The sequence below is a fragment of the Erpetoichthys calabaricus genome, chromosome 6, assembly GCF_900747795.2.
Source record: "Erpetoichthys calabaricus chromosome 6, fErpCal1.3, whole genome shotgun sequence".
NCBI classification, from domain to species: domain Eukaryota; kingdom Metazoa; phylum Chordata; class Cladistia; order Polypteriformes; family Polypteridae; genus Erpetoichthys; species Erpetoichthys calabaricus.
In genome coordinates, this window is record NC_041399.2 from 136084429 (window position 1) to 136111784 (window position 27356).

Below are 27356 nucleotides of genomic sequence, written 5' to 3' on the forward strand. Positions count from 1 at the left end.
GTCTTCCAGCACAGAAGGCATGATGGAGTGAAGCTTATATTCCTGACCTGTCTACCAGTTCCCAAAGAAGTGAGAACAGGTAACCAACATAAAGGGAAGAATAACACAAATATGCATATATGCAGCATTGGCCCTCTTAACATGGAACTAAAATAGTCTGTACATCATATTCATTACTTTTGAGGTGTAATATATAACAACGCACATTATAATAATGGCTGGATGATATAAACTATTACGTGTGCAAGTCGTCATTTAGTTGTTTTTCTCAATTCCTCAATTTCATACGCATGGATCAGAGTTGTTGTAAATACACGTATGTACTCCCATCACATTTTCTTTTCTAAATCCCAATGTTTACATGAGAAGTTGCATTGGATACTTCAGTATAAAAGGTGCATCCAGTAAATGCATAGTCCTTTAGGAGCAAAGATAGTTCAAAGGTTTAAAAACTATTTTTCTCTAATCTGCATTGGAAATTGCCAAGGAGTTGCTCTTCCATATGATATCAGACATGAATGGACATTAGGGGAGAATCAGGGTAATTGCCTCCCAAAGTTAGGTTCTGTGTGAAAATTATCAGAACATATTTGTCATACAGGGAAAATGTTTAAGAATGCTGAGTCAGTGACATTTAATGTTATTCCAAATTTATTTTCAGAAATGTTTAAATATCTTTTACACATATAAGTAATGAAGTTTAAGCAACCAAGTGACTGATTTTTGTGATCACTTGTGAGGAAGAAAGGCGGTCAAAAAGTGATTACGTTAATTCCTGATTCATGTTCGTGTGAGGTGCTTTTTCACAAAGTTGTACTTGTATTGGTGTTTTATTACTGAATACAAAGCATGTATGGGCATTATGTTCTTCTCCAACTGCCAAATTGCAATGCAAATTATTGTTTAAATTATGTGCTACATCCTCAGCTGTTATAAGGAAGTTATTATATTTTGTATGATGTCCTATAATTATAAATAAACCACCATTTGCTTTAATAGCACACCTTCATTGGACATGTCTGTAGGTTGTTTAACGCAGGCAGCACAGGTAAAGTGATTAGGATCCAATGACTTCTCAAGCCCTGTGGCTTGTGGACTTGGGATCTGACCATGGTAGTTGTGGCCAGCAGCCTTCTCTTTTATATGACATCAGCCATTTATAGATATTTTAGGAAAATTATGAGAATTGCTTCCAACATTTAGTATACTCAAGTCAAATGCATACAAACTCATTTAAATATATTACGAATTCAGTTTATATTTAGGAGGAATTGATACAGTAGACTTTTTTCAAATATGAACTTGTAAAATCCAGGCACTTGCTCTTCCACACAGTGGTCGAATTACTTGTGGATTATGAGAAAATTCTAAGATATAGCTCCCTAAAGCTTAGCTCAAACTAAGGATGCATACCTCCAGTGCCATGTCTTTTTTATTTTAATCGAATAAATTTACTTACTTCATTTGTTTGTCAGATCACGGAATGAGATCACCCACCATACGTTTATTTCATGTACATTAACGTGCCCTCGTTTATGCTTCTAAAACTGCTCAGCCTGCTCTTAATCACGAATACTGCTGCCATTCATTGAATTGTCAGTAAAACAATTGTGTGTAGCAGGGGAACGGGTCATAACAACTTCTCTCATTCTGTCATAAATAACAAACTGCCGATCGGATTAACTTCTGCCATCATTCAAAACACAATTACTATGTTCTATTATAGGATGTGATTTAAACCCCACATTCACCGTTTTATATCACAATAGCACGGCGTATCAGTACACAACTCCGATTTTCCAGCCATCCATTAGCTCATCTCTCACGCTTAATTCCGTTTCAGAGCAACCGTGACGCGAGGCAGTTCAGATAGAAATCAGCACTACACTGGCGCCTTTGTCCAACCCGCAGCTGGCTAAAGCCGAATGCTTCGCAGCCAATCGGCAATCACCTGTTGAGCAGCTCTGCGGAAACGCACACTAGTTGATTACTGTACGCTTAACAGGAAAGTAAGAGCCGGACTCCTCTCGATGAAATGTTTTGGTCAAGTTGCGTGTTGAAACTTCTGTGAGGAAGCTCGTGGTGTTCCGCTTTTCTACACTCTCGTCTGTATGTTTGTGTGCATGCGAGTGAAGAAGACACTCGTAACGTAATGTCCACGCTAGCCTGGTCTGACTTGGGGAAGTCTCGAACACGATCGCCCTCCTGACAGTTTCCAGCAACGGTTTTGGTGAGTGCATCCTTAAAGCGTTAAGGTATGAACGTGTAAGGCATGGGGAAAGTTATGGGCAAAGTTACGTCAAGGGAGCTCTCCCTTAGGGTTAGGTCAATAGTAAATGACATTACAATGAATGTGTCAGAGTTGTTTAATACAGTGTTATTCACATTATTGGCCAGGCAGTTTAGTAATTATGTTGGAAGTTTTCTGTATACCTTGTGTCGAACAATATAAAATCTGAAGTTATTCCAAAGGGTTCTGCAACCGCGTTTTTAGGACACAGTACCGTCTAAATGGTGGCATTTATGTGCAACTTAACGGATCCCGAATGCTGCGTTCGAATCGCATTAGGTGGTTCACGCTGTGCATTCTCCTCGTTTCTGTATGTGTGTATCTTTCCAGGTATTCCAGTTTTTCAACCGCATCCCCATATGGTAACTGGTGATTCCAGCTTTGCCACAGCGTGAACGTGAGTGGACGGACAGATGCACTGCATTTGCAGGTTACTAGGAGAGACTTGGGAACCCTGCCACCTCGAACTTGATTTAGTAGCATTTAGAATGAAATGAGATGAGTCGTGTATCTGTGTGCTATGATATGCCGTTCCGCCCCAGGTAGAAGCAATTAACATAACATTAGGTCCCCCGAGTTCGTTTAATTCGCAAAGCTGCGGGCACAACTAGCTTGCCTGCAATTGCCATTTAAGAAATACGGCTTATTTAAATTGATCAACAACAAAAATACAATTAACCAGATGTGTTGGTGAATGATAGTCTACTTAGCCAGGGGTTTACGTGAGTAGTCGCATTGAAGGTAAAATGTAGAAAGCCCGGCTGGCAGTCTTCCACTGTCTGGCTGTTTTGTAATCAAACAATGCAATACTGACCAAAATAAAGGAAATCAATTGCAACCAGATTTCACATTAGAAATGTCGACATGCAAAGTTGCGTCATGTTTTTAATACAAAAGTCGTAAAGTTTACCATGTAAGTATATAAATATATATAGCGATGTCATGCCATGTGTTCAGTGCTGGTGACCCTGAACTGCATAATTAGGCTGAAAAATTGCTGGAGGGGTGAATAGTTTCCTATAATATAATTTCTTTCCACATATGGAGACAAGAAGATAGTCCTCTTATAACACATCAAAACAAGGCTCTTGTATAAAGTGTGCCCTTAATTAAGGTAAATGAAATTTTTCTAAAGCCAATACCCGGCCATAGCACAGTCAGTGAGTTCAAGCAGTGGCAAGTAAAGGAACCCTCCTCCCAGACTGGAAATCAGCATCTTTTTCACTGTCAAGTATTACTCCAACATTTACAATGACTTATACAGTATCACCAAATGGCATGCTTAGTATAAAATTTTAATCTGGCCCTCTCAGATCCAACCCACACAGAATATCCAGATTCATTTTAGGTCAAAAATCAAGTTAAATTATATTATTGTATTTGAAACAAGATTATAAAATATTTTTTTAAAAATGCAAATACAACAGGATTACAAACCTGAACAAATTGCATGGCTTTCCCTATGTAAATCTGTGGTTTTTAGATTTTGATGCCAATACAGTACTTTATACAGCTGCTCAAAATCAACAGACTTCCATCAATTTGCAATGCTAGGTGCCAAGTTTTATTCCTTCTGCATGGTTCATATTTAAGGTATCATGTCAGACAGACAAACATCACTGTGAAAGTGATCAGAGTGTGTTCAAGGATTTATTCTTAAAACATTTGAGTATATTGAAGACCCAAAGTCAAAATGAAGACACTATTTCATTTTTATTATATCCTTATATCTACAGTATATATGGCATATGGTTGACACTTTAGATTTCACAAGTTCGAATCTTGACCGTATATTCCCAAGCAGCACACAGCACAAAGCTATACAACATCCAGAAAGGATGCAGTGAACACACCAAAAACTTCAATTCGGACAACCTGCATACAGAATACAGAATTTAAGACTGACACAGATGTGTGTGCGATTATAACCCTAATATTGCATTCAGTTTCATACTACATTTCAACATGCAAGAACATGTGCCATTTCTCTATCTCTATCACTCAGCAAACTTTAGATATTTTTGGTATTTATTTATCTTTGCCAGTTTTAACACATGGCCAAGCCATGTTACTTTGTCTAGAGTAGCCCTCAGTGCAAAAGTTGAAGTTCTGATTAAAGTCAATGTGTTTACTCAAAATATTTTGTTTATAAGGAAGTATTTTCTGCTTAAATATGTTATTTTATTCAATAAGGAGTTAAAAATAATAAAAATATGTACAGCAGAAGAATTTAAGCATACAACTTACTTATACACAAACAGAGACGTGAAAGAGTACCAGTTATCTATCCATTTAATCGTCCTATTACACTTCTAGCAGTAAGTGCTATGCAGCAATCCAATATTGCAGCCTTACTTCCATGAATGGCGGTTACAGCTAGTATGAAGTATGTCAATACAATACATCCATCCATTTTCCAACCCGCTGAATCCGAACACAGGGGTCTGCTGGAGCCAATCCCAGCCAACACAGGGCACAAGGCAGGAACCAATCCCGGGCAGGGTGCCAACCCACCGCAGGACACACACAAACACACTAGGGCCAATTTAGAATCACCAGTCCACCTAACCTGCATATCTTTGGACTGTGGGAGGAAACCGGAGTGCCCGGAGGAAACCCACGCAGACACGGGGAGAACACGCAAACTCCACGCAGGGTAGGACCCGGATAGTGAACCCGGGTCTCCTAACTGCGAGGCAGCAGCGCTACCCACTGCGCCACCGTGCAATACAATACAATACAATACAATACAATACAATACAATACAACTTATTTTTTGTATAGCAGTCTTCACTGATTGCAGGCAAGTACAGAATAAAATAATTACTAAATACAGAACTGGTACACATAAAAATGCAAAACTCACAAAGAATAAGATAGAAGCTGATTAAACATAAATGGAAACCAACAATATATGTCCATTAATTAATTGATGAGCTATGGCCAGTTGACAATGATGGAGATTAAAACCATAAAAAAGAAAGTTAAAATAAAACTTACAGCCCTAGATACCTTGGCCAACAGCCCACCTATCTGCTCCTGGTTTTTCTATAGTGGAATCTGTGCTGGCCGTCCAGTCTGATGAAAGAATCTTTCCATCTAAAAATTCCAACTCTCCTTTATCCAAGATGTTTTTTCCAAATGCAGCAGAGCAGCCTGACAGTAGAGCAGTAGCCACATCCAGATACCAAGAAGAGAAACTGAGTAAAGAAGGGTTAGTACTGGTTTAAAAATATTATGATACTTATATTTCTGTACAAATGACTAACAAAGAAGAATGCAGTATGCACAGTTAATCAGCAGCTTTAGTTGGGGTATGCTAGGCTAAAGTAGTGAGTCTTCAGCCTGGATTTTAAAGCTGAAACTGAAGGGGCATCTCTTATATTAGAAGGCAGATCATTCCACAGCTTCAGGGCCCTGTAAATAAAAGCTTAACCTCCACCAGGTTAGGAGCACATGCTGATACAGCGCATTGCCGCACCCACCACACGACAAACCAACTCAGGATCCAGATTAGGACCCGAGTGCAGCCATGCAACGGGTGACACCTCAGCACCACACTAGTTCAGATGGAGTGGAACTAGTGTGAGGTTCTGTTATTACTATATATCAATCCTTGGAATCTTAAGTAGGCCAGCATTTTCAGATATCGTTGTGCTTTCTGGTTTGTACGCAACGATAAGCTCAGATACTTTAAGTAAGCAGGGCCTTTACCATTTAAGGCTTTATATGTTAAAAGGAAGATTTTGAAATCATCCCTAAGCTTAATTGGGAGCTATTGTAGGAATGTAAGAACTGGTGTAATGTGTTCGTACTTTCTGTTTTTTTGTAATAATTCTTGCAGCAATATTTTGAATTAACTGAAAGCTGCACAAAGAATGATTTGAGCAGCCAGTGAAAAACACATTGCAGTAGTAAATCCTGCTAGAAATAAATGCATGAATTAATTTCTCAGTATCATGCTATTTAGAAAATTCAAAAAACATTTTTGGGATAATTTTGTAATGTGTGTCAAAAATAATACCTAAATTGTATGCTAATTCAGTAAAACTAAGGGTGATTCCAGCTGAGTTAAAGAGTGGCAGAATGTTGTTGCAGTCAGCATTATTTCCCCCAATAATTAACATTTCTGTTTTTTTCTGTAGTCTGAGGCAAGTAGTTCTCATCCTTCCACTCCTTTAACACTAGAATTACCAGAGCCTACGAAAAAACTCGTAAATCCGTCCCACCTTAAATCGCGTCTTAAAGCCGTTTGCACATCTCCGCCAGAGTCTTTTGTCATCTAAATGTGCTGATAAACAAAAGCTACTAGCAGCCAGCTATTCCATCCCCCCACCGACTTAGAATGAACTCCTAGCTCATGCCTTGCCTTGATTTGATTATTTGGGATTGAAGTGGAGTTTTACAGTGGAAATAATTCGAGCGTTATTTGGAATACACGCATTTCATGTGTGTTCCGTTTCTACAGTATAGTAGTCTGTGCAAACACATTTTTAAAACAGAAACGTTTTTCATATTCTAATAGTAAATGACAAAATGTAGGCATAAACTATATAACGTATGAAGCCTGAAGTCCATATATCAAAGAAACACTTTCACAAAAGGTACAAATAAGAGAACACGTGCGCTTTTCTTCAAAAATATAACTGCACAAAAAAAAAAAGCCGCATTAGCATGCCACATTGACCCTCTTACTACTACTGCCGCGGTGGCGTAATGATATCAGCTCCTGACTGGGGATCAGAGGATGGCGAGTTCGATCCTGCACGGCTCCACTTCGAGAAATGAACTGCTCTTATTCTTACAATTTTAGAATAACAACATAAATTTCATTTCAGTCTGTAACAGCCGGTGTAACTTATGATACTGGTAAAGGTTAGCTTTTTTTTTTTTTTTTATTAATTCACTTTTCATTTTCGCAGTCGATGCATAATAACGCCCCCCCCCCCCAAATGGGTTCTGACACATAAACGCTGGCGAAGCTGCCTTCCTTCGTATCTCACCGTCACTTGATTTTCTTTTTATTCAGTGTTATTGAGTGTTCCTGCCAGTCCCCACATGTTGCTGTATGCTGTTTCTTTTGTACTCCAGGACATGCAGAGGAGAGAATGATTTCACATTATTTATGCTGTTTTCACATAAAGACTGCAGTATACTCGTGACTGCATTCTCGTACCAATGCACTTTTTCCATCACCTTTTCCTGTAAGAAGCAATGTACTCACTTCTCTCTATGCTGTGGTTTCTATTACACACCTGAAAGAGACAATATATGTGAAAACTTCATCGCACTAATGCAATATTATTTGAAAACGAACAGCGTCAGATCAGGTGTGAAAATTTTATGTGAGATACGAAGAAGGCAGCTTCGCCAGCGTTTATGTGTCAGAACCCTTTTGGGGGGGGGGGGCGTTAGTATGCATCGACTGCGAGAATGAAAAGTGAATTAAAAAAAAAAAAAAAAGCTAACCTTTACCAGTATCTCACATAAAATGTTCACACCTGATCTGACGCTGTCAAGATGTCAAAACGGTTTAAAAAGTAAGAAACAAAATCTTTACACAAGTTAAAATCATATATGAGATTAAAATAATATCTATATATTAATATATTATAATTCATATATTTAATGTGTTATATAATATATATTCATATATTATAATTAATATACTGTATAATAATGATATATATATATATATACAGTCATATGAAAAAGTTTGGGAACCCCTCTCAGCCTACATAATAATTTACTCTACTTTCAACAAAAAAGATAACAGTGGTATGTCTTTCATTTCCTAGGAACATCTGAGTACTGGGGTGTTTTCCAAACAAAGGTTTTTAGAGAAGCAGTATTTAGTTGTTTGAAATTAAATCAAATGTGAAAAACTGGCTGTGCAAAAATTTGGTTCCCCTTGTAATTTTGCTGATTTGAATGCATGTAACTGCTCAAGACTGATTACTTGCAACACCAAATTGGTTGAATTAGCTCGTTAAGCCTTGAACTTCATAGATAGGTGTTTCCAATCATGAGAAAATGTATTTAAGGTGGTCAATTGCAAGTTGTGCTTCCCTTTGACTCTCCTCTGAAGAGTGACAGCATGGGGTCCTCAAAACAACTCTCAAAAGATCTGAAAACAAAGATTGTTCAGTATCTTGGTTTAGGGGAAGGCTACAAAAAGCTATCTCAGAGGTTTAAACTGTCAGTTTCAACTGTAAGGAATGTCATCAGGAAATGGAAGTCCACAGGCACAGTTGCTGTTAAACCCAGCAGGTCTGGCAGGCCATGAAAAATACAGGAGTGGCATATGCGCAGGATTATGAGAATGGTTACAGACAACCCACAGATCACCTCCAAAGACCTGCAAGAACATCTTGCTGGAGATGGTGTATCTGTACTAGGGAATCCATTCCTGGACGAGTTTATTCATTCCCGAGAATTCAGGAATCCCGCATTTCATTCCCGGGAATCCCGGGCATCTCACATGTGAACAGTTTTAGAACGACTGACACTTATTTTTAATAAAACTACTGCAATATGTTGACACAAATAAGAGACTAACCTTATCTACAAGCAGTTCATGCTGTCATATAAGTACATGTACTGTATCTTTAGTTGCGGTAATAAGAGCATAGAAAACACAACGTTCTCACAGGTGGCGCAGTGGTAGTGCTGCTGCTTTGCAGTAAGGAGACTCTGGAAGATTGTGGGTTCGCATCCTGGTTCATCCCTGTGTGGAAAGTGCTTTGAGTACTGAGAAAAGCGCTATATAAATGTAATGACTTATTATTATTAACGTGTCCAGCGTGCGGTCGTCCATGCGAGAGAGCGCACCTTCATGCAGAAGTATGCCAGCTGCTGAGAAAGCACGCTCTGCCTCCACTGAAGTAGGCGGCACAATCATCAGATACTGATACACTTGTTCTAAACAACGCCCACGCTTGCCATTGCGCTGAAACACCACCATTTCAGCTTTTACTGATGCATCCAGTTTCTTGTCATCATTCTGTGATGGTAAGTTTCTTGGCACAGATAATGCAAATGCAGCAGACTGACGCATTGCAATTTCAAGTTGCTGTTCAAAGCTGTTGTCTGATGAAGTGCAAGCTGCAGCAATGGTGCCACCTTAATTATTTTCAGCTATAACTCTGTTATTTCTTGATCGATTTTTACACTTTTACACGCTATATATGCGAGCTTGGCCGTTCCCACTTTCCCGGGAATTACAGCAGTTTTATTCCCGGGAATGAAAAATGTCCGGGAATCCGGAGTCCAGGAATGGATTCCCTAATCTGCACATCGTTCTCCAATTCAGCACAATTTGCACAAAGAACATCTGTATGGCAGGGTGATGAGAAAAAAGCCCTTTCTGCACTCATGCCACAAACAGAGTTGCTTGTTGTATGCAAATGCTCATTTAGAAAAGCCAGATTAATTTTGGAACAAAGTGCTTTGGACTGATGAGACAAAAATTGAGTTATTTGGTCATAACAAAAAGCGCTTTGCATGGCGTAAGAAGAACACTGCATTCCAAGAAAAACACCTGCTACCTACTGTCATATTTGGTGGAGGTTCCATCATGCTGTTGGGCTGTGTGGCTAGTTCAGGGACTGGGGCCCTTGTTAAAGTCAAAGGTCGGATGAATTCAACCCAATATCAACAAATTCTTCAGGATAATGTTCATGCATCAGTCACAAAGTTTAAGTTACACAGGGGTTAGATATTCCAACAAGACAATGACCCAAAACACAGTTCGAAATCTACAAAGGCATTCATGCAGAGGGAGAAGTACAATTTTCTGGAATGGCCGTCACAGTCCCTTGACTTGAATATCATCGAAAATCTATGGGATGATTTGAAGCAGGCTGTCCATGCTCGGCATCTATCAAATTTAACTGAACTGGAGGGATTTTGTATGGAAGAATGGTCAAAAATACCTCCATCCAGAATCCAGACACTCAGCAAAGGCTATAGGAGGTGTCTGGAGGCTGTTATATTTGCAAAAGGAGGCTCAACTAAGTATTGATGTAATTGGGGTGCTGTTTTGTCTTGGTAGAGTAATATATATTGCTCTACTTTCCCCTATTGTATTATTAATATGTAGCCTTAGAATGCCTAATCTCACAGACTTACCACTGTTTATAAGGTATTATTGTATATAACTTGTCCCCACCTTCCCTTCTATATCTATAACCTCAGGCAATTAGATGTAGTAAAAAGACAAGCAGAAGTTAAGTTATACATAAAATAATGTATTACTGATAATATTCATAAAAAATAACAAAATGCAAAGTACATTTGAATATTGGCAACAATACAACCTGATTAAATGGTGATATGTAGTTCAGGCGGCACACAGACTTGTAGTTATTTAAAATGTCTCTAGTTAAGGCATCATTGGTGCTCAGCTTTCAGCCACATGTCTGTTCAAAATGGCTGCTGAGCTGTGCTCTTCATTGTGTTGTCTTCATCATCACAGGTTAACAAGAGAGAGAGACTTCATCATATGTTGGTTGGTAAGAGAAAGATACTTCTACATCATCACAGGTTAGCAAGAGAGAGATTGTGAGGTTAAACACGTACATTTACAGATGTTCTGTCCAACCCCTACAGCCAATAGGACATCATGGTACTTAAAGGCCTCTGAGACAAGCCAATTCCAAACTGCCATACCTCAGACCAGTGGGGGAATACAACATCTTAAAACCTGCCACCCCCAAGACCATATGTGTTTATGACTTTCTTGCGGGGGGTTGAAAGACTTTAGCAGAGAAACACTTGCCAAACTGGTTTAATGCACATCCTCTCCCAACTCTGTTATAAAATTCAAAAACACTCAGTCGTAAAAAAGTGGTGGGGTAAACACTAAATTACATTGCTTTGCCTAAATTACAAATAAAGACATACAAAATATTTATCAAGTAATATGTAAAATCTCGCATCACAACAGGTGCCCAAATTTATGTACCTGTCTAATTTTGTTATGATGCATATTGCATATTTTCTGTTAATCCAATAAACTTAATGTCACTGCTGAAATACTACTGTTTCCATAAGGCATGTCATATATTAAAAGGAAGTTGCTACTTTGCAAGCTGAGCCAATGATAAACAAAAATCCAAAGAATTAAGAGGGTTTCCAAAACTTTTTCATATGACTATGCTTTTTGGAAGGTTTAAAATTGATTATGTTTAGAATCATGTAGTCTTAAGAACTGAGATGTAGTAATGAGAAATTTTGCATGTAGTGATAAGCTACGTGATTCCTGTCAAGGCTGTTCAGTTCACATAAACCTGCCTGTGGCACTTTAAGATTTGAGTGTTCACCCAGAAATAGTGCAGCAGTATTAGAAAAGCTCACACGCCCACTGCCTTTATTTTTATTTCTGTACTTGTTTCTGCAGTGACATACAGAGTGTGAAGAAAACCATAGTACAGCAAAAGAGAGATACAAAATCTCTGCTGCTGATGAACATTGTGTTAGAGAGTGACCTGATTGACCACAGATTGTGCTGGCATAATTTAAGAGAACAAATTTAGAGGGCTGTGAAAGTAAGTGAATAAGGAAGAGTTCAAAGAAGACTGCTAGAGACTTGTTACAGTATATGGAAATGGCAAGGAGGCCTTGTCATCAAGTAGTTCATGATTCACATTTAAAATGTCTTAATGTGAAAGGATTTCACTTCTCGAATCTTATGCAGTATATTAATTGCATATCAGATTTAAGGCACTTGAATGTAATCTGTGGCAAAATAATGGTGCACGGAATGGCCAAACTATTTCAACTACCATTGCTGCTTTAGCGTTATTAGAAGACATCGTAAATGGAAGAATTAGAAGAGAGTGTGTTTTTAGAGATCTTACTGATTTCTTGTCCCAGGATGATGACAGGCTTCTAAGTTGATTTAGATTTCCAAGGGCTATCCACTTGGAGCTGTGTGCTGAACTGGGGCTGGCTTTACAAAGGCAGACTTTGAGGAATTGTTCTCTACCTGTTCTCTACACCAGGCCATCTGTATGGGATGGTATTATCTGCTTGTCATCCAGATATATGAGATTTCCTTATATTATGGTTGAACAGGCAAACATCAAAGTGTAATTTGCAGCACGTCCAGTTTTCCAAATGTAATCAGAGTGGTCCACTGCACACATGTTGCCATAAGGACACCTTCAAGAAATGAATTTGCTTATGTGAATAGAAAGCATTTCCACTCTATTAATGTGCAAAATTGTCTGTGATGCAAAAATGCATCTCATTAATGTTGTGGCAAGATGGTCTAGCTCAACTGATGATTCATTCATTCTGAGAAAGAGTAGTGTTGGGAACAAACTTGAAAATGGTGCTGTTTGTGATGGCGGGCTTCTCGGTAAGATAAGACATTTAATTTTACCCTTTGGTCAAAATTGTAAGTTATATGTATGATGTAAACATATAACATGATTACTAGGGCTGTGTATTGGCAAGAATTTTGCAATACGATATGTATCATAATTCAGGGGTTACGATTCAATATATCGTGATATATTGCAATACTACAAGCAAGGTAATATATTAAAACTTTTTAAAAATACAACAAGGAATTAACATTTGTTTACAGTATATCAGTAAAAAAAAGTGCTTGCAGGATTCATTAGTTAAACAAATTGAGTAAATTAAAAAAATCAAACAGTATTACATATAAATTCAGACAGTATATATATTAAATTCTACTTTCAAGGTTCACATTCTATTCTATGTAGGCCATTTTTAAATTTTTCAATCTCAAGTGGTTAATAAAAGAAAATGCGTCCCTGTAACTTCCAACATCATAACATTATATTTTCTGCAATCTTAAAAAAGGAACTACATCTGTCTATATCAGTGAAAATTTAAAATGCTTGCAGGATTCCTAAAGAAAATATTAAACAAATGTAAGAAAATACAAATATATTGATAGTGAACATTTTCAGATCTTAAACTTGGATTGCATATGTTATTACAGTTTGTATGTATGTCAGTGCTTATTTTTTTAATGTCAAGGTTTTTTGTGGAGGAAAATGAGCTGGTCAACATGCCCAGCTTTTAGAACACTTCTCTGCGGCAACAATTTCTTGCGGTGGAGCTGAGAGACTCCAGTACCTTCATTTTTACCTCCATGTACAACTTGGGCACAGCGGTGTCAGTGATGTGTTGTCAGGAGGGCATGATATAACGAGGCTCCATTGTATTCACCATATTTCGGAAGGCTTCATTCTCTATAACACTCAGAGGGCACGTATCTTTGCAAATGAAATAGAGTATTGACTGAGTTCTTTTGTTTGCATGAGTTGAGGTCTGTCTGCGAACTGCGGTGTTTGAACTTGTTCCATAGTGAGTTGAGAGGGACCCACTTTTTTAACGCTTGCCGTTTGCTGCTACTTTATCTGTACATCAGAATGGTGTCTTGCTAAGGATGCTCTCAGATTCGTTGTGTTCCCCGAATATTTGATTTTGGCATAGCACAATTTGCAGACGGCATGGCTCTTGTCAATCTCCTTAGTGCCTTCTTTATTGTGAAAGCCAAAATGAGCCCACAATTCCACTTTGTACGCCGCAGGAGACGGTCTAACTCCTCTGGATTCAGCCATCGGTTGTCGTGTTACTAGTCAGCTCAGTTTGCCACTGCACGATCCACATTGTCTGCCAGTTCCGCTCGCCTGAGTATTGAAAGCCTACATACGTCAACCCTTATGCTATTTCCTGTCTCAATTTACAGTAATCCCTCCTCGATAGCGGGGGTTGCATTCCAGAACCCCCTGCGAAAGGTGAAACTCCGTGATGTAGAAACCATATGTTTATATGGTTATTTTTATATTGTCATGCTTGGGTCACAGATTTGCACAGAAACACAGGAAGTTGTAGAGAGACAGGAACTTTATTCAAACACTGCAAACAAACATTTGTCTCTTTTTCAAAAGTTTAAACTGTGCTCCATGATAAGACAGAGATGACAGTTCCGTCTCACAATTAAAAGAATGCAAACATATCTTCCTCTTCAAAGGAGTGTGCGTCAGGAGCAGAGAAAGAGAGAGAGAGAAAAGCAAACAAATCAATAGGGCTGTTTGACTTTTAAGTATGCGAAGCACCGCAGCACAAAGCAGTTGCAATGAAGGCAGCAGCTCACACCCCCTCCGTCAGGAGCAGAGAATGTCAGAGAGAGAGAGAGAGACAGAGAAAAACAAACAAGCAAAAATCAATACGTGCCCTTCGAGCTTTTAAGTATGCGAAGCACCGTGCAGCATGTCGCTTCACGAAGCAGCTGCACAGAAGAGAGCAACGTGAAGGTAATCTTTCAACATTTTTAGACGAGCGTCCGTATCGTCTAGGTGTGCGACCAGCCCCCCTGCTCACACCCCCTCCGTCAGGAGCAGAGAATGTCAGAGCAAGAGAGAGAGAGAGAAAAGTAAGTTGGGTAGCTTCTCAGCCATCTGCCAATAGCGTCACTTGTATGAAATCAACTGGGCAAACCAACTGAGGAAGAATGTACCAGAAATTAAAAGACCCATTGTCCGCAGAAATCCACGAACCAGCAAAAAATCCGCGATATATATTTAAATATGCTTACATATAAAATCCGCGATAGAGTGAAGCCGTGAAAGTCGAAGCGCAATATAGCGAGGGATTACTGTATGTTGTTACGTTAGATGCAATTTTACGATCAGGGGTTTAAATGCAAAATTAATTGTGTGCCTTGAATCTTTGAATGTAAACTAGTAATTAAAAATCAATACTATGTTTTTGAGAATCGATGCACTATCAAAAAACATAATATTGCAATACTGGAGTGTATCGATATTTTTTTACACCCCAAATGATTACTTAGGTGACAGTGGGTACCTGCTGAAGACGTGGATTCTCACCCTACTTGCCAATCCACTAACTGAACAAGAACAATGCTATAATGACCTCCACTCTCGCGCTTGGGCAGTGGTAGAATGTATTATAGGGCAGCTTAAGGGCCATTGGCCCTGCCTGGATAAGACTGTTGGAGTGCTGCTCTGTAGTCCACAGAAAGTGTATCACAATGTTTAAGCATGTAGAGTGCTGCACAATGTGGCACACAAATCACGTATTGCCTATTCATAAAGAGATGCAATATGATGAACCTGACCCTGACCCACCAAATGTATCAGCCAAATTGAACAGCGTTACAAGTTTGTTTGAATTTAATTAGCAGAATGTAAAAACAGGTAATTAGATGCAGCATTTATTTTTTAACCAATTTATTTAATTTTTGCTCAATATAGCATAGTACACCATTTATATTCCTTAATTCCTTTCTCCGCATCTTTTACAGCATCCACTATTGCACTTTGTAACTCCAGAACAGCATTCATCAGCACACAGCCAGATGGTCTCCCAGCGGTTTCTGAGGCAGGGGTGTGTGTGCAGCCAGCACCTGAAGATGTACTTGGCACAGCAGCACCATCACTGCCTGAAGTCGTGTCCCCACCAATGAGGTCACCTATTGTAATATTGTTTGAAATAGATTAAACAGTAATATCACATCTGCTGCCTGCTTGTTTGTCTTATTAAACATGCAAATTATTTACACGGGTATGGATAATGGTAAACAAAAAAAAAAAAAAAATGAAAACGTCCCCTCACCCGCTGGTGAAATTCTATTTATTAGTGTCTGGCTAATAACTGCAGCAGCTCGCTGCTCAAAACAGTGTAAGCCCCAGAATTCCACTACCTCCTCCAGTGATGTTGACACTCAGATGGTGATTTGCGACTTGCCTTTTCACATCAACTTTGATATCTGACCACTTCTTTTTTATTTTGGGCACTGTAGGACTTTCTGAAATTGAACCTTTGAGTGCTTCAGCCACGTTATACCACTCCATCAATTTCCTTCTGTTGTTTATACCACTGCATAAGCCACCAAATAGTATGTTTTTCCTTGCCCATTTCTCATTCACTGAAATTGTTTTTTACATATCCGCTTGCTATTGTCTTTAACAAAACACTGAATGGAAGGGGCTATTTATATTCATTTGCATATTCAAATAGGTGAAATTCTGGCAGGAGTCAGGGTGGGGCTATAGGCTCGTGCATGTCCGTTAAAATTCACGTTGATTGGGATTTATAAAGGAAAATGTGTAGAACTTTGCTTATGCAAAGTTTTATGCGTCTGATTTTTTTTCTGTGTGCACACATTTCTAGTTTTGTCGATACACCATGTTTTAATGAGAATTCTATGCAAGGCATAATACATGAGGCTCCAGGAGTCTTTGGTTGGACCCATGTGTTGTTTGTTGGTTTTCCTGTGTTTATGTGGGGTTTTCTTCTTACATTCAAAAAGCTTACAGGTTTGGATAACTGGCAATTGTAGATTGGTCTTGTGTGAATGAGGGTATTGACTGGACCCCCATCCAGGATTGATTATTGCCTTGTGCCTTGAGCTTTTAGAGCAGACTTCAGACCCAAAACTATGAATTGGATTAAGCCAATTATGATAACAAACTCATTGAACTGAAGGGCAATAAAATGCAGAATATTCTTAAAGAGAATAACATCTTTGTTAAAGAAAATGCCAAATTTTATTATCCAAAATATGTAGTCATTATCTAGTTCCATTGCTTTTAATGTTGCCTCTTTTCAGACACGCATCATTTGACTTGGAAAAAATGCATTTAAAGAATACAATTATAAATTTGGGAGTATGCTTATAGATATGTCTTATTTACCATTTGGAATTTAATTTTAGGTAGAAATTATTGCACAAGTGCCCAAAAAAGTTCTGAATAATTGTGCAAGATTTACTAGCTGGCAATTCATGTACTTTCCTTAATGTTCTTATGTGCTGCCAATACTGTTTAGTAGACTTTAGAAAGCCGCATGTCCTAAACTGTTTTTGCTATCAAGTACGAGGGGGGACCCAAAAATAACCGGAAATATTTTTAAAACGTGTTTAATTTAATTTTCTGTACAAACTACAATTAGTCTCCTTCAAAGTACTCTCCATTGGCAGAAATACACTTATCTAACTGTTTGTTCCATTGTTTTAAACATTTTTTTAATTCGTCTGAAGTAATGCCCATTAATGCTCTGGTCGTTTCTTGTTTTACTTCTTCGATGTCAGCAAAACGCCTTCCTTTCAAGTCTTTTTTCATCCGAGGGAACAAAAAGAAATCACACGGAGCTAAATCCGGTGAATAGGGTGGGTGGTTCAGGGTTGTCATACCGTTTCAATAACAATAATTCATTAATAATAATAATACTTCATTACATTGATATACCGGTGTTTTCAGTATTCAAAGCGCTATCCACACAGGGAGGAACCGGGAAGCGAACCCACAATCTTCCAGTCTCCTTACTGCAAAGCAGCAGCACTACCACTGCGCCAATAGTTTCTGCAAGACTTTTTTCAAGAAGAAAACAAAATTTCACTGCCGCGCGTTGCTCACGATAATCGGCCATCGTAAAAAAATGACGCTTGCACAAAACTACTTTTACAAAAAAATTCACTGAACACAAGCACAACCTTCCAGACTGATGGCACTTGGCAGACTGACTTGTGAGGAGTGTAACTAGATCGCCCTAGCGGCCCAACCACGTACTACAAGTACCAACCTAACAACAACAAAATTCCGGTTATTTTTGGGTCCCCCCTCGTATATATGTGCACTTGACTGGGACTTGGAGGGGGAGTAGCCACTGCTAACATACCAGTGGTGTGAAACTCAAATCCTGGAGGACCACAGCGGCTGCAGGTTTTTGTTCTAGCCATTTTTTAAATTAGTAAACAGTTGCTGTTGCTAACAGAATGGGTTTGTTTTGCTTTATTTAAAATTGTATTGCATCTTAAGATTTCCATTTCTTTTGCCAAGTTTCAGTATCATTCACTCTACTGTGTAAAAAGAGTCCAGAGATGAAGAGTGTTCTTAAATGTTAATTTATATTTCTAACGAAGTGAGGTTTTGCCCATTTACAAAACCTAATCTTCGAACAGGAAGAACTAGATGGTCACATTTTTTGTGTGTTACCACTGCTATAAAATGCCCTTTCCTTGAATGCTTAAAATAAAACACACAAAACCTGCATGCATGTTACAGTAAAGCAATCAAGCAGGCATATAAAACTGGTTATAGCTGTATTTTATTTTCTTGTCACAGGAACAAACTTTTTTTTTTTGTATATTTTGCGTAGAGCCCAGAGGTTAGTTAAATATGGTTACAGAGCTCCTTGTAAAGTGAATTGTACAATTTCCATTTAGTTAAAAAGCTGAATTTTTACAGGATGGTACATCTAGGGGACTAGGTATCCACTAAGAAAAGACATTTTGATACATCAACATTTAGGGATAAACCCCTCACAACTGAAAAAATAAATACCCCAAAATTATAGAAATGCTTTGACTAATTTGATTGAAATTCGGTGATGTTATAGAAAAAGAAAATTAAGCTACATGTGTTTTTAGATACATTTTTTATTTGTCAGTGTTTATTAATATTATGCAAACTTGCATGCTCTGCGCTGAAAGTATCAGCAAAACAGCAGCACTAACCAATAGGGTGGACAAATGACTGAAGAAGAAGTGGTGTCTTGGACAGGAGAAATGAGACGTGATCACATTTGGCGTCTACAGTCAAGTATGAAATGGAAGAAGAAAGGTCGTTAAAGCTCTAAGGAAGATGCGTCAGCAGTTAGCAAGCATACTATAAACCTTGAGTGCCAGTGCCTGACACTATGGCTGTGACTAGGTGTTGCTTTGCTAGAAGCAAAAAGGAAGTGAGAGAGAAGTAGAGGCAGAAATGGTATCCTCCAATCCAGACCAATCAGGAGCCACACAGCAGCGTTGGCAGGTGTGCAGGGGCTTCAGAGCCTTGAGCACCTGATCAGATGCACCAGGTCCCTGATCAATACTACACGATTATATGAACATTCACAAAAGCTCAAAGGAACCCCATGTGCTCTTCGATATTATAAACATGTAAGGTCATGTATGACAATCACAGATGTGGGTAAGACCCTGGTACATGTAAATCTTAGAAACGCCCCTGGACCAATGGCACCAGCTTAAACTTAATGTGCAATCCTACGAGCTAATCCATTGTAACTTACATTTTTTTCTACAGAAACTCCAAAACCATTTACATTTACATTCAAGTCTGTTTACTTTGAATAGGAAGTGCTCCTCTCCCCTGCTCTTCAAAATTCTTTAAAATGGTACTTCTCAATTTTTTGTTTGTTAGTACTGGCACTCTTAAATATGTACTGGCTCTCATCATGGTTATCTATTCTACTCCATTTACCTCTTGCTCTCAGATGTGCCGTTGGTAACTTTTTTCGATCACGATGCTAAAATCACACAGCACCCCACAGCTAGTCTTACTGCAGGGTGCATGAATTTCTAAAGAAGTCACCGAAACTGTTGCAGGTCTGAAGGCTACTGCCCTGTACTCCTCACTCTTCATGTTAATGCATTAGTGTAACACATAGGGTACCTGTGTTTTCCATATTCATTCACATCTGCTGACTTTAAAGGGCAATCAAATACAACTGATGAAAGGCATGAAAAGAAGTTCTGTTCTTAAGTAAACATTGTAAACAAATGAAAATAATAAACATCTAATGATGATAATACATTCTCAAATGTCACATTATTCCTGCTGATTACCTGTTTCATTTCAAAATAATACAGTTTCCTCTAAAATTGTGTTTTGTGATGACCATCAACAAAAGCCAAGTCACTAGGAAAAGCAGGAGTTGATGCAACAATGTTTTACTCGGGCAACTTTATGTGTTCAAGAGTAAGGAACTCCAATTACCTAATAGTATTATTAATTAATATTGTTCTGACACCTTTATCAAAGACATCTTACAACATCTGAGATACAATTGGTTACATTTCTTTTGTTTTTACATTTAGAGCATAGGCAGGTGAAGTGACATGCTTATGGTCACACAATGTCAGTAGAAGGATTTGAACCCTCAAATTCAAGGTTTGTAGTCCCAGGTCTGAGGTCCAAAGCCTTAACCACTACATCAAACCTGTTACCAATAATATTAGTTCTTGTTAAAAAAAACTACAAATAATGCATACTGAAATGTGCTTAGCTAGTACTTCTGATACACATCATTATTTGACAGCACCATATTGCCCATTCCCCAGGCAAAGCAAGGGAAACACATTCTTTTTTAATTTTAAGAAAAAGAGAGAATTTTCCCACAGTTGTGTATGCCACACTTGAAAACAACTGTTACCGGGAGAATTTTAAGCACTTTTCTAAAATTGGCATTGAAAGAATAAAAGCTTATTGTTATAAACAAAAATCATTTACAACATTATTTTACTGAACGGGTGTTATGATAAAGCCAAGTCTCTATCCCTGAGGCTGTTTTATTTTATTTTTTTCCATTTCTTTTATTTTTCTTTCTCGATTGATTTGCCTGTTTGCTTTTGTGCTTAGTATTTTTAAGAATAAGCAAACATTCCTCTCTTTTACAATATTATGCTACGTCAACCATTTGTTGTTGCTCACATGCAAAAAAAAAAATGAGTGTGCTTTACAGATTTAGGTGTGCTGAATCGATTTCTGAAATTGGAATTACTATACCACAAACTGTTTACGTGAAATATCAACTTCAGTGAAAAATGCTGATTTGAAAAAAAAAACCAGAACAATATATTTAGTATATTTTCAGATGAAAAATGTCAGTCTTCATCATTTAATGTTAGTTGAGGAGGAAACAACCCAAAATCGGGTATTTGCTACAAATTTTTGCTCTCAATCTATTTTTCTTTTTCTCTTCTTATCCTTCAAATAGCCAGGAATTTATATTCAGAAGATTAGAAATTAGAAAGATGACCTTTTATTGTCCAGAAGAGAGAGATTTTTTGTTTAAATGGGTATTACAAAAATATGGAAGGTGGAGTTGAATCATTTATTGTTTTAACCAGGTAACAGGTAAGCAAATGGTAAAAAAAATCCATACCCTTTCTTTAGTGGAAAAAATTCATGTGCCACTGTTTTAATGGGAATACAGAGGTGGAAAACCTCCTCTTCCATCCTCCTCCCTAGCACTTGATGCACCTTGTCTTTAAAAATCCATTTCTTACACTCTAATTTGGAGATTTTCCCAATAGATAAGAATGGGGGGAGAATCCACCAGGATATCCCTCAGTTTGAGAGATGTTACAGTAAAAAGTGGAGTGAGTCTATGTTAGCATTAACTGGGAAACACCTTCAGAGGATAATAGGGAAAACATTACCAAGGGACTTCTTTTTGTAAGTAATAATTATATTTAAAGCAATTATATGTATAATTTATCAAATGTAAATAATTGATTTCTAAAAAACATGTTTTTTCTTTAAAATAGTACTTTTTCATTTTAAACCTTCATCTCTAAAAAACTGGAAACGATAGAGCATTCAGCACCCTCAAATCTCAAAAGAAAACCTAAAAAGTTTGATCGGAGCAAAACTTTTTTTCTTTTGCTGACTACTTAACAGTGTCATCTCCAGACAGAGGAGCAGCTTCAGCTGTCAATGTTCTGCTCCACTGACAGACTGAAGAGATCATTCCTCCACCACACTATGCGACTCTTCAATTCCACCCGGGGGGGGGGGGGGGGAGGTAAACGTTAAAATTATACAAAGTTATTGTCTGTCTGTATACCTGCATTGTTATCACTCTTAAATTTAATATTGTTCTTTATCAGTATGCTGCTGCTGGAGTATGTGAATTTCCCCTTGTGATTAATAAAAGTTTCTATCTATCTATCTATCTATCTATCTATCTATCTATCTATCTATCTATCTATCTATCTATCTATCTATCTATCTATCTATCTATCTATCTACTGTAATTTCATGCAGAGGTGCAGTTTGTTCAACACAAATGAAAAATAAAAATTATGTAAAACTCTTCCTATTCAGTATCTGTAAGCAGTAAACAAATTATTTCCAAACCCATTAAATGTACAGTTCTATCTGCTTGTGACACAAAACTCCATAATTCCATAATACTATAAATTTTTAACCAACCATAATTATTGAAATTAAAATGGAATCTTTTAAATATATTGTAAAAAATATATTGTAAAAAGATTCACACAACACAGGAAAAGGTTTAGGGGCAGCCACCCATATACTTGAAATAGACTGCCAAAGATGAGGGTTTGGTTCAATAAATGAAAAGGTCTTGACAGACATCAATCCAAAACAGAACAGAACAGAACAGTAGAGACAGGCAAACATGGCGGTTTTAAAGTCAGGCATGGGAAGTGATGTCATTTAGGGGCAGATTCTGAAATGCCTCCTTAACATAAGAATTTACTTCATCTACCATATTATCATTTCTGTAAGTGCCTCTGGCCTTCTAGTCTTTAATAATAATACTACAATTCCAAGAAAACGTGTGTGTGTCACATTATTTTTGGGTGAGTATAGTTAAGTGAGGTTTGTATTATGGACTGTTGTAGCTTTATCTGAACATAGCCCCACTTGTATTCATTGAACCCCAAATATATTAATCATCATTACCAATTTCATTACACTTTTCCAGGTGATGGTCACAATGGTAATATGCTAAGCTGAGCTGACAAGGTTTAGCTATGCCAAGTAACTTCCTGAAATCCATCATGTGAACAGCCTGAGACTTCTAGGCCAGCTGACAGATTGTGTCCATCCGGTATTTGTCCCTCAAGAGCCACCAAACGGTGTATTCTATCTGCTTGCCCAAACCACCTCAACTGGCACCTCCAAAGCCTTTCAGCGCATGCAGACAGGGAAACTCCAAAGACCCCTTCAAGTATGCACATTAATCCACCTGAACCTGAGATTCCCCTATTATCAAAATAAATTATTCAGTTCCACTTCTTTAAGTGTTATGTGGGCTTCAGTCCAGCAGTGCTAAGGCTGTTAAGTTCAGCAAAGAAAGTCTTTTTGAGGGACAATATGAGTCCTGTAACTCTTTATTTAAGGGATTACTGGTTATCACTATATTAAATATCAGTGGGCTTTGGTATTCAAGACAAAATTTAAGGAGTCTTTGAAAATTCGTTATCAATCATTTTTAAAACAAAAGACTAATGTCACTTGTTTGGCTATCATTTTTTTGTCTCTGCAATGAAAACTAGCTGTATGATTAGAGTTCTTCTTTTCTAGTTTGTTAGTTCTGGCGTCACATTATATTAGAGTTTGCATTATGGAAAAACCAAGCAAAAACATGGGTCCATTAGTCTCACAGTAATTATTAATTAATTACATGAATGTATTTCAGGAAGTACACAATACATTTTAGATTTTGAAGAATTTGCTGAAGATGTTTGGGTTTTGGATACATTTTTCAGTACATTAGAGAATGTGGAGTGCCTGAAACATGAGAGCATCCACGCTAGCTCAATTTTAAAGAAATTTCCACAACGTGAATTCAAAAAGATCCAGTGTTGGTTCCACCTCTGTGCATAGTCCTGTTAGGATGGCACACAGCCTCCAAACAACTCAGAATTGGATTAAGCAGGCCAAACAAGGATTGGGAATATGAATAATACTAATGGTTTTGAATTATAGAAAGACCAAACATGGCTCGAGCAACTGACACTGCATGAAAGAAAAAAAAATCTTTCACTTGTGATAACATCCTTTTCAACTATGCCTTAAACACACCTCCACATAATTCAAAAGCATGTATATATGCATACATACAGTATGTACTGTATAAAATAGTCCATAAGCTCTCAGTAACAGTTGAATATGTTTAGACACCATCACATTGGACATACAATTCTTATTACAGGAAATGCAAATTCAGGGCTGTTAGTAAATCCACCAGGCACTATGATAAGAATATACTGTATTTGTATATGTCAGATTTAAGACTTTGACTTTCTGTTACACTGAAATGGATTAAGTGGATTTAGGTAATGGACACATAGGTATAAAATCGGTCATAAATAATAGGCAAAGATTGAAGCTTCACTTTTGACACATGAGTTTTAGATATAAATATCTGGAAAAGAGGTGAATTTGTATTTTTTACTTCACCAAAAGCAAAAATCTTTTCAGGGTTCTAAATATATGACAGTAACTTATCTATATATTTGTGAGAATCTGCTGCTGTTTAAAATGATTTTGGGTGATTTTGTTTTGTTCTGTATTTTATTGAAGTTTTTTTTTTCATGTTATCTTCTTTGGGCATTTGATGTCAAAGGGTGCTAACCTCATACAGGCTCCTAGAGACATGCTGCTGTTACGTAAGTGTCAAATAATAACAAGGTAGTTTCCATTTTATTTAAGAGCATTTGTTTAGCTTAAAAATAAAGGAAAATGTCTCCCTCACAAAAAATGAAGATCTATTTAGAATTTCTGTTATGACTGTGCTTCATGTTTTACTTTATTTGGAAAGTCTGCCTGACTGATCACAAAACATTTTGCAACACCAAGGGTAACGTAAAAGACTATAAAAATCTGGTGAGTAGGAAAAAATGCTGCTTTTATGCTTCAAATTTAATTGCACTTATTGGATGATTAAAAATGGATATAAAAAGCAAGACCACTGATAAAATAACTGATAGATGATTAATATGGAAATATTCCCTATCTTTGAATTATTCTCATTCATGTAGCTATTGCTGTCTGCTAATTCATTTCTAGATACAGGCCCTGGTTCAACCATACATTACTGCATTGTTCTTTATGAAGAAAAGGAAATTTCAACAAAATATGCCTGCTCTCCATTTATGTTTGTAAGGCAGATGGAAATATGTTTTAAAATGCTTAGCGCTGCCTAATTCATAAAACTCATAAAACTGTATAGCACTGTTCACTAAGTACATCCTCAGATTACAATAAGTAAAATACAAATTATTAATTTTTCAAAAAACATAATGGAGAGACATTACAATACAGAATAGATTAATAATTTCAAAATGATTAACATAAATGTATCCTTACAATGTAAGTCTATTAATGTTTTCATTTAACAAGGTATGCAACCTGGGGATGCATAAAATAAAATACAATAATTCATAAGAATTATAGTATAATGTTCAATAAGTAATGAAAACACATTATTATAGTATCTGTATAATTTGTTTGTATGTTTTTTAGCACAATCCTTTGAGAAGTAGGCATATGATTATACGTATTCTGTTTTTAAAACTATAAAATAACATTTACAATGCAATTGCAAGATATACTTCGATGAAATGTTGTAAAGCTATGTAAAACACCCATCCATCCATTTTCCAACCTGCTGAATCCGAACACAGGGGTCTGCTGGAGCCAATCCCAACCAACACAGGGCAGGAACCAATCCCGGGCAGGGTGCCAACCCACCACAGGACACACACAAACACACACTAGGGTTAATTTAGAATCGTCAATCCGCATGTCTTTGGAAACCGGAGTCACCTGGAGGAAACCCACGCAGAGAACATGCAAACTCCACGCAGGGAGGACCCGGGAAGCGAACCCGGGTCTCCTAACTGCAAGGCAGCAGCACTACCACTGCGCCACCGTGCCGCCCTATGTGAAGCACCATCAGAATAAAAGTAGTAAAACAAGTATTGCATTTCAGTTTACTGAATTCTTTCATTGTTATTGGTGAATCATCCATAACCCTGAAGAAGTTCCTTTTGCTTATTATGGGTTTTATAATGCTTAAAGATCAAGTGTGTCAATACTCATTTCTCTTTTTGACTTTTGTAGGTGAGAAAGGAGCAAAGATGACATCATCCAACTGTGGAAACAATTCCCACACTGAAAATCAGGAAAAGAGCATCGTTCTGGCTGCAACATACAGCATTGTCCTTTTAGGTGGAAGCGTGGGTGTGGTACTCATGATCTTCATTTTGAAGTCAAACATAAAGTCGGTGACCACCACAGCTGTCCTAAACCTAATTGCTGTGCACATTTTGTTATTGTTGACTGTGCCTTTCCGCATTCATTACTATGTAACCGGCACATGGATTTTTACCAGGCCCTTTTGTAAGCTGGTGAGCGCTATGATTCATGCTCACATGTATATTGCTTTCATTTTCTATGTGATCATCTTGGTCACCCGGTATGTAGTATACTTCAACAAAATGAATAAAATGGAGTTCTACAGAAAGTTGCATGCACTGGGTGCCAGTGCTGGAATTTGGGCAGTCATCACTGTTATCGTTTTTCCAATCTACCTTTCCCAGTATGGAAATACGTGCAACACTGAAGCTAATAATACACAATGTTTTCATTTTGAAAATGCACTTTCACAAAAGGCAGTTAGTGTGCTGAACTACATTATCATTATCATTATCATTCTTGTGGTGTGTTTGTTACTGATCTGCCAGCTATACATTATTTGGAAAGTAGTGAGCAAGTATCGTCAATTTAGTTACCAGCATCAGGAGTTCTGGGCTCAGATTAAAAGCTTTTCCTTTGTTATTATTATGGTTGTCTGCTTCATTCCATGCCATATATTCCGCATTTATTTCATGGCAAGTTCTGAGGAAAATTACTCTGTGAAGTATTTCCAGAATGAGATGGTCCTGGCCTTGACTGCTTTCAGCTGCTTTGATCTAATAATCTTTCTAGGGAGAGGATCCCACTTACACTGCAGCACGCTGTGCAAAAGGTAAAGTTTAATAACAGTGACCATGAACTAAAAAGCACAGACAACCACAAAAAAACAAAGCAAAAACAAACTCATTCTGGTTATGCAGATTATTCAGTATTTACTGTACCATATTTACTTTTTATTTGAATACATTCAGGTAGACATTGTAATTTGTTCACTAGAAATTCAGTTCTGATTTTATTATTTTCTTATTTGCTTCCTGGGGAAAACCCAATGATGTCATTTTTAAGGCCCTTGTTTCATGTACTGCAAAGATACAATAAAAATAGCAAAGGTAATAAACAGACATGACTAGGAGTGAAAAGTGACAGACTGGCATACTTCACACCACTAATTCTTTCTTTGTGTGGTACTACTGGGATGATTACAGCACACAGTTATTCTGTAATGGTTATGTGTAATTAAAAAGGGGAGAATGAACAATTACAGTTTATATTGGGATTGTATTTGGTTTATTCAAAATAAACAGCGTCTTTTAATA

General features: G+C 37.5%; 1 protein-coding gene across 2 annotated transcripts; it reads left to right on the plus strand.

Moving 5' to 3' along the window:
• The first annotated feature begins 1745 nt into the window (after positions 1–1745).
• Positions 1746–27356, plus strand: LOC114653556 (probable G-protein coupled receptor 141). Of its 2 annotated transcripts, none has more exons than XR_007935325.1 (2): positions 1746–2230; positions 15603–15813. XR_007935325.1 is itself a non-coding variant. In XM_028803941.2 (2 exons), exon 2 carries the CDS (start codon positions 25983–25985, stop codon positions 26874–26876), a length of 894 nt encoding a protein of 297 aa, XP_028659774.2. In that variant the 5' UTR covers positions 1799–2230; positions 25966–25982; the 3' UTR covers positions 26877–27356. The 2 variants fall into 2 exon arrangements, 1 of the variants encoding a protein (XP_028659774.2); XM_028803941.2 differs by lacking the exon at positions 15603–15813 and adding an exon at positions 25966–27356 and having other exon boundaries at positions 1799–2230.

Excerpts from the sequence above, each read along its gene's own strand:
- LOC114653556 (XM_028803941.2), top strand. The coding sequence starts at position 25,983 with ATGACATCATCCAACTGTGGAAACAATTCCCACACTGAAAATCAGGAA.